At 40.5% G+C, this 8,615-nt stretch overlaps 2 protein-coding genes across 4 annotated transcripts in view; both read left to right on the top strand.

Moving 5' to 3' along the window:
* LOC102674251 (obscurin) overlaps positions 1 to 8,615 on the top strand; it is a 44,154-nt gene that overhangs the window by 2,480 nt on the left and 33,059 nt on the right. For all 3 annotated transcript variants that reach the window (XM_006613912.2, XM_006613911.2, XM_031509617.1), the window contains exons 2-3: positions 1,329 to 1,397; positions 1,513 to 1,577. In XM_006613912.2, coding sequence (XP_006613975.1) covers positions 1,358 to 1,397; positions 1,513 to 1,577 — 105 coding nt within the window. In that variant the 5' untranslated portion in view covers positions 1,329 to 1,357. The remainder of the gene's footprint in view (positions 1 to 1,328; positions 1,398 to 1,512; positions 1,578 to 8,615) is intronic.
* On the top strand, positions 7,080 to 8,609 carry LOC102672150. Its single transcript, XM_006613980.2, has 2 exons — positions 7,080 to 7,162; positions 7,209 to 8,609. The coding sequence occupies exon 2, from the start codon at positions 7,599 to 7,601 to the stop codon at positions 8,523 to 8,525; it is 927 nt and encodes a 308-aa protein (XP_006614043.1). The 5' UTR covers positions 7,080 to 7,162; positions 7,209 to 7,598; the 3' UTR covers positions 8,526 to 8,609.

The following is an 8,615-nucleotide window of genomic DNA, read 5'->3' as shown; positions in this document are numbered from 1 at the left end:
AAAAAAAAAAAAAAGAAAAAGAAAATAGAAAATAATAACTTGTATCTCTATACGAAATTCTATTAAAAAAATTTATCGACAAATGTGATCAGAATATTTTATATGATCGTTTTTATTATTTTCAATTTAATTCAATGAAATTTACGATATTGCGTAATTCACGTATCCCATTCGGTTAAATTCACGAAGCAAGTATATTTTCAATAGTTAGCATCAAAGCTCGATCGATTCAGATTGTTTATCACTATATAATACTTCCTCGATCGAGTTGTATGAAACGATGCAAAGCGTCTGGCGCACAATTTATTTGTTCGTGACTTTACTTCACTACCGCGTAGATTTCAACGTCGAAAATCAATGGCGGAAGTGACCCGATTAGCGGCGAAATACAAGAAAATGCGGCCAACAGTGTGCGGTGCTAGGTGGCCAGCCAATCAGACGAACGAATACGGGTGCCGCGTGTCGGAAATAGATTTCGCTTAAACTAAAGGTTGATCCACCGACGCCACTTTAACCATCTACGTGTAACGTTCAATTTATCCCCCATAAAATCGATCGAAACATCGAAATGAGTATTACGCTTTTGCTGGAATATTTAAATTTACCGCGCAAAATGGCATCTATATTACGCGTGCTAATAATATCATTGTTAAGTTGTAAATATTAAAAATTTTCTAAGATTTCACAATAATTTTTCATAATGTTTCATTAATTTTATGCTTTTTCTTTAAATAGTGAAGTAAAAATAGGGAATCAAAATTGCGCGCTAAAGTGAAATTGCGTACTATTCAGTGCGCAGGCGTAATACATGATTCGAATTCCTTTGCATGCACGAGAGTAGTGAAAAAATATCTTGAGCAAGAATGGGATAGTTATATGATATATTGTTTGTGTTTGATGAATAGTTTAAAGTGGTAAAATGATATATATGTCTGTAAGAAGATGAAGTAAATTTGATTACCCTTTGTTAAAATGTTCGTTTCTTTGATAACGATTTTTTATGATAAAATAGTGAAAGTAAAGATTATATTCGTTTGATTATTGTTGAATTTGATTATAAAATGATTATAAAATTGGTTCTATAAATTATTTTATTAATATAAGATGATTAGCAAAGATGAAAGATATTCGGTTAAAAATAGTTTTATGAAGTCGATAAGTTACCTACTGATCAAAAAAGAGTTTTCCTCTTTATTGAAATCTGATATTTGAATTGCAGACGCTTAAATTAAGATGGCAGCACCTAGTTCAAATTGCAAATTTACAATTAAAAGTATTTCCACGATAACAAAGAATTTAAAACATTTTTCATTATTCTTATTTTCTAGAATGATGGTGTAATGTGGAATTCTCTGCAATGGCTTCCAATAATTCAATTACGTCCAAAACGAAACAAGGTAAGTTACCTAACCAATTGTACACTAAAAAATTTCAAAATTAATAATTCATATTTAAATTTGAAATTCAAATCCATCACACCGATTAACAACAATATTAAATATCTCTGTCCAGAAATTTCAACGGAAGTAACTCGAGTCATCAGGCGAGAGGGAGTCACGATCCAATCATCAGGGAGGGTAAGTTTCAAATCCTTTATCCAATAAAGAAATATTTCATTTCACGCGAACACGTACATTTTAAACGTACACGTACGCGTCCAAAGTTTAATCGATGACAACGATCTCACAGAGAATAACAACTATTTCTCCCTTATTATTCGAAGCTTCTTCCTTCTATTAAAATGACACATGGACGCGCATAGGACGATATAGCGATATTACACGCTCATTAAACGCTCGTCCTCAAAGGGAACAGTACAAATAAAGGGCGAAACATCAAACGTTTTTGAGTAATTGGCTAAACAGCAACTAACAAGACGTTATATGCCTCCACGCTAAATACGTTACGTCACGATACCACCATCTAAATTAAACTAAAACCAAGGCGCACCACGAAGGTAGATAGAATATCTGGTTCGATGCCAAAGACTGAAGACAACCAAGAACTCACTGCCATTCCAACTACTCCCGCAATGCACGAACACGTCTCTCATTCTTCTCGACGATCGCCACCCTCTCCCCTTGCACCGGCCCCTTTTCTCCTCGACTGTGGCTCCTCATCCTCCTTAATTCAGCCGGACGGATTCTTTTTTTCTCGCCGAGCCTCCTGCGACCGACATGATTTATACGAAACACATTCTGTCCGTGTTTCACACTTCCTGGAAGGAGGGGGTTCTGTTAACATTAGCCGCTCCTGGCTAATGCTGCGCATGCCACTTGATTCCGAAACGTCTCGTTTCCATCCTTAATTAGGCCTTAATTAATTACAAAACGTTTGGGATTCTTTCGTATCGTAAAGGATGCACGATTTCTTTGGTACAGTGTATATTGTTAACGAAGGAAGACGCGATTCGATGACACGATGCGAATTGCGATCGTGATGACGAATGGAAAAAAATAATATGAGTTGAACGAAGAGGATATTTATCGTTAGGAGTTGTAGCAAGTGTTGAGTTAAGAATTGCACCAGAATATACAGAAAGGTACAGAAAGGTGTGGAAATTTTCAATGTAGAAAATTTGAAAATTTTTTTAAGTCATTCTTCGATACGTGTTATTTTTGGAATTCTGATAATTTTCTATTGATCTATTCGCGGGAGTTCTTTAAAGCACAACTTTCATTTCTTTCCTAACATCCTAAGTTTCTCTCTTTTTTTTTTTTTTTCACGATAGATCTAGGAAATCAAAATCTGGTCTGGTTTGCGTTCTAAAAGTTTTGGCAGTACATCAAAATAGAGAAGGTCCGTGCCAGTGATCGTTCATCGCCTGACTCGTGGAGAAAGTGTCGGTTATTTGCTCGAATTCTAACAACTGATGAGGCACAAAACTTATCTAACACATTTAAATGTGTTATGGATAAAGGAAATTGTTTCGAATTCATTCATTCGTTCATTCATTTTTATCAAAATGAAATGTATTATAAATCCTAAAAAAAAATCCCATTGATTCAGATCTGAAACTTCTCCATCGAAAATTGTTTCATCGATAGAAAATCGGTTATTGATCTATTTCTTTTCAAAATTTTCTTTTTTCTTTCTTTCTAAATCGTCTTAAAAATAAATCGTATAAAGGAAATATCCAACTATCCAAATATCGCTTGATTCTGAAAATACACCACTCATCAGTTCATTTCGCATGTTCTAAAATATGAAGTTCACCGAATGAGCAGTCGTTGAAGCAGACAATTGACATATATCCAAAGAACGTAATGGTCCATAGTTATATTTAAAATTGGCTTTTCTTTAATCATAAATCAAACGTTAAATCGGTGCTTTGTAGAAAATACCTATCAGTGGCATTTTATATCGCAATCGCTTTATAGGAATCAAATCTTCGAAATAGAATCGTTTTCAAGGTGACTTCATTTGCAATTTCGTTTAAATAATTCAATAATTCTATCAAACTCTTTGGCCAATCCAAATTTAATTGATCTTGTCGTTTATGCATGATTTATGAACGATCATATTCCTCGACATATAAATCCAATTTAATAATATAAGAACGCGATAGAAGTCATAGACAATTCCCTCTATCGAATGCGAATCCAATGAATCACGCGGTGGCGTTGACACGTTAGGCTTCATCCAGCGAAGACTTTGGCAGATCATCAAAATCGTGGATTAAGACAAATTCGTCAATGTGCCAATAGAAAGCGTTGCTTTACTTCAACAGAGAAATTTCAGTAAACTCGAGTCGATTGTCAAACGTTTCGAAATCAATTTTCAAGAGTTTCACTCTTTCTCATAGAAGCTAATGCAATGCTCTAAAACGAGCGTAACTCGTAATTTATTTAATTTGCGTAAACAATTTATCTAACGATTAACTGAAATTATGAAATATAGGTGAAATTTGTTTGATTTTTTATAACGTATCTCGAGTTAAAATATCTTATCATCTTTGAATGAATTATTGTCGTGAAATCGGCCAAAATTTCGACGACACGAGGGCTTTTCTCGTAAATCACCATCAACCTTGGAACGTCCAATTATTGTCTGGCTGCAAGTTCAAGTGTTATCGTAAATCCTCGTGAACAAAATGATTTCTGAACGATATTTTGCATCTGTTACAGTATAGAACGTAAAATGGTAAATTTTGAAGAAAGATTAGAAAGATGTTCCTCCTCTCTTTTCTTTTCTTTTCTTTAGAAAAGAATTATAACTTTAGCTACATATAGAGATACTTTAATTAATAATTATTAATTTACAAAGAGAGACTATAGAAATGATTTTTCACTCCAGTGTCGAAGTCTTTTTTTAAACGAGTATCTATATAAATCCGTTTCAGACACCATTTTGCATGAATCATCGCTATTTTGTCCAACATTGTGGTTTTGAATATCCTGTTCGTTTTTCACCATAAATATTGTCATGGGGTTGGCAACGTTAGAAAATTAACAACCGGAACGAAGCAATTTCTGCTCTGTGGCGCGTATATTGTTACCATTCTCTCACGTTTCCATTTTATTTTATTTTTTAAAAATACGTCCTCTGTTCACGATATCCTCTTCCTCCGTCATCGTACCGTCATAAATTCATCCAAAATATTCGTCATCTTACATCACGCGTCAAAGTCTATCATTTTTAATACTTTCCAAGAAGCAAATGTTGTTTAGATTCGGTTGGCACTTCCTGTCGAAACAATCCTCGCGTACGCTCGTTTGCGTGGCGAAAATTTCGAGAGGAAGCCAATCCAACCACTCGATCACGTCGAACTCGAATCGGGCGCCGCTGAAAAATGGTAACAGGTGCCTTATTCATCTTTCGCAAATTGCATTTCTGACACCTGCACGCGGCTAATTTATCGCGCTCGATACATCACTCGTGTCGCCCGAGAATCGCGTCGAAATAAATAAACTCGTACAACCGATTTATCGCCGAGCAACATCCCCATTGTTTCGAGGAATACCAAATTTCTAACGTGTTACGAGCGGAACGAATAATCGTTTCGTTTCTTTCTTTCTTTTTTTCTTTCTTAAAATTCGCACGAAACAATATTTTCACGGCGCGTCTCGATAATTTTAGACGATCGAATCGGCCGAACGATATTTCATATCGTGGCCGAGTAAGTAGGTCGCGAGAATAGTTTCTCATGCGGTACCAGCTCGAAATGCGGCGCGATTTATATCAAATAATGACGCAATCGGTCCTAAAGAAAGAAATTGGGCCTGCGGTAGGCGTTCGTGGCAACAATCGGATCGCTTTAAATAACCCGCAACAACATTGCCCTTTTCCCTGCTTGTTTGTCAAATAAACCATTGCGAACCCGTCCCAACATTCGACTTTCTCCCCCCTTATTTTTTACCTTCCCAGCGAGAAAGCAGAGATTTTAGACGTATTTTTCATGAATTTCGAATTCAATCCCGATACTCATATCTCAAACGTTGTTGAAATTACTCTCTCAATCAGATTTACTCTCCTGCCTCTAACACTTTGGCCTCGAATTAGGGCTCTCGAAACGGGGATTCTCCCTTCGGAGGGGATTCCCTGGTCGAGGCGGGAAAACTCAGGATGTCGCGTTAACCGTGGCGCTCGCGCCCACCCCTCGCATCTCGGCTCGCGTGCTCTAAAGATGTGTTGGAGAAGTGTAAGAAGGGTAGCTATTTCTGGTCGTGGGGAGCCGAGAGACTCGTCGCGCAAACGGCTCTTAGCCACTTCGTACACCGGCTAGTCTGGCGTTCGCCGCGTATCGCAATACGCTTTTCGTAGAGGGACAGCACCGGGGAAACTCTGCACGGCATGACACGCGAGCCTGCTCCGGCCAGTGAGATGGAATCGGGTTAAAGAAAATTTATCTCCCAACGAACGAGAAGAAGACGTGTGGATGGTGGGTGGTGGTGAACGAGTGGATGGCGCACGTGGAAACAAATCCGAATTTGAAGAGAAAATCCATTGGCATCGAACATTGTTATATCGAAGGAGGCGAGACTCTTCTCTGGCCGTTCGACGTATCGATGGCTCCCTTTGATCCCTCAAGATGATAAATAAATAAATAAAGATATGCAAAGATTATAATTTTAAAAAATTGGTATAATATAATCTATCCACGTTTCTTCGAGATTCTTCCTCTTCTCGTTTCTCTGCTCGAAGTGTACGCACCCGTCGGATCACCGTTTCTTCGTCGACTACGTCGTCTGACAACCGATATATCGGGGACGTGTGCAGTGCACCGACGTGAAAATAGATGGTGGTTAATGAGGATCGGTTGGTGAAAGTGACGAGGTGGAAATAGCGGGCAAGACAAATAGGTAGATGGATTAAAATCGTTTAATGGGCTTCTTCTTTGATGAAGAACCGGAAGAAGAACGACGCTACTCAACGATTAACGCTGTTTCGTTAATATATAAAATTATTGAAATCACGGAATAACTTGCACAATCCAACGATCCAATCGAAGACACGTCGAGAACAATTATAATTTATCAAAAATTATGATCAAAAATTTTCTCCACTCGAAAAACTGTCTCATCTGGAAATCGTCTATCGGATAGAGCCAAGAATCCTTGCCTCTGAGAGTTACGGGAAGGGTGGTCCCATTTTGGTGGACTCGTCTACCCCGCGAAAACAAAAAAAAAAGAAAAAGAAGAAAAAGAAAAAAGAGAGATTCTTCTCTACGACGAGGAAATCACCGAATTGGCCGGCTACCAGGGGACGAGACGACGAACGAGCAGCTCCCACGGAATCCTGGTAGGCATCCCGTACGTAAAAATAAACCGTGCCTCTCCGTGTCGGCACGAGAGAGAGAGAGAGAGAGAGAGAGTGGGTTCGAGTTCGACGAAACATTTTTTTAACGAGCGCACACGATGAAAACGAAACGTCGAGAAGAGAAATTACGGTGAAAATAATAAGGATCCGATGACGATGTATCGGGTTTAATCATTGTCCTTCACTTTTCTGATCGTTGTGGCAAGTTAGACATGAATCAGGAAGAAGATTGAACTGTTCGAGTGAACGAGCTCTGAGATCTCGTAACGTGAATACTCTTTACTTTGCTCTTTATTTTAAGAAGTTCTGATCAGAAACAGAGCACATCTCGTGATTATTTCATTGGCAAGGAAACCTGGGAGAGCTTTTAAAAACGTCAACGTGGAAATTTTTCTATCTTCTGGTTTCGACTTGAAAAGAAGAGAGAGAGAATTCGACTTGAAAAGAAGAGAAAGAGAATTCGAGTTGCATTCATGATTGCCGTTGACGAGAGGATACGTTGCGAGCGAATTATGGAGTGGAGAGGACAACGTGGAGAGGGGATTCGCTCGTCGACATTGAACGCGTTGATTGATCGCGAGATGAACGCCAAGAGGAAGCCGCGATTGAACGATCAAACGGAGGAATCCTTGGTGGATGGGATGCCAAGCTTTTAGCAGAAACGAGGTTGTCCACGCGCGCGAAATCGACGACATCGAACTGTGTATACAAATATTCTTGAATCTTGACCAAAAAGAAAAAAGAAAAGAGAAAGGAAAAAAGCAAAGAATACAAATATATAAAAGGATAAATTGAAGGAGGATTTTTTCGAAGAAGCTCCACTGGGGTGGGAACGAACAATGTCGTTTTGCAGGATAACAGGGAGAAGCAGGGGACTCCCCAAACCGAACTACTTTCCCCTGTTGCCGCCTATCAGCCCGGCTGACGCGAAACGTTTCTGCCGTATAACAGGCAAATCTTACGGTCTGCCCACTCATCATTACATTCCAGTTCTGTTGGGCGTTCACGCCCACGACAAGTCGAGATGCAGGATAACGAACGCCTCCGGGTTGGGGCCCCATCACTACACGGCCGGCTACGTTCTAGGCGAGAAGAAGAGGCACGTGGTCCTCAAGGATTATCGCTACGTGTTCCCGGTGTTGGAAGGGGAGGGGGAGCAGCAGAGAGTTCTGAGAGATCTGTTGAACACGAAACACCCCCCGCACGACGAGGAGCAATCCAAGTTCGTGTACACGGTGGAGGAGAGGAGGTGCAGCCTCGTGTTCCCGTCGAGGTTGGAGGCCGCGGTGAGGGACGGGGACGTGAAGGACGTGATGCTGTCCAGGGATTGCGACACAGTTCTGTTCAGATTGAAGCAAGGGAAGAACGTTTCCGTTGATTTCAAGGATCTGAAGGATTTCGAGAATCTTTACGACGGATTGGGCCCGAGTCAGGAGGCGGTGAAGGAGAGGGAGAGGGTGGAGGCCGAGGCCAGGAAGATACGGAAGAGGAAACGGCAGGGTGGGTTGAGCCACGCGAGAAAGATCTTCGAGGAGAAGGAGAAGGCCGCCGAGGAGGAGGAGGAGGAGGAGATGAGACGGGCGAAGCAGTTGAAACTTCGCACCCTGAGGGAAGAGGCGAAGGAGGAGGCGAGGGAGGAGACGTGGAGGCACGTGAATTTGGAACAGGCGAGGAGCAGGGCGTGCGACTTCATATCTGTGGCGNCGACGAGGTCGTGTTCTACGACGCTGGCCCGACCGGGATGCCCGTCGATCCGAAAACCGTGAACGTTTCGATCCAACAGAGCGAGATTTTCGGCCACATGGTGCAGACAGAGAGAGGGGTGGAATTTTACCCCGAGGCCGAGAAGAAACGGT

This window comes from Apis dorsata, unplaced genomic scaffold (assembly GCF_000469605.1).
Source record: "Apis dorsata unplaced genomic scaffold, Apis dorsata 1.3 scaffold_165, whole genome shotgun sequence".
Lineage (NCBI taxonomy): Eukaryota > Metazoa > Arthropoda > Insecta > Hymenoptera > Apidae > Apis > Apis dorsata.
The sequence above is the reverse complement of the archived record's forward strand: the minus strand, read 5'-3'. Positions and strand labels throughout refer to the sequence as shown.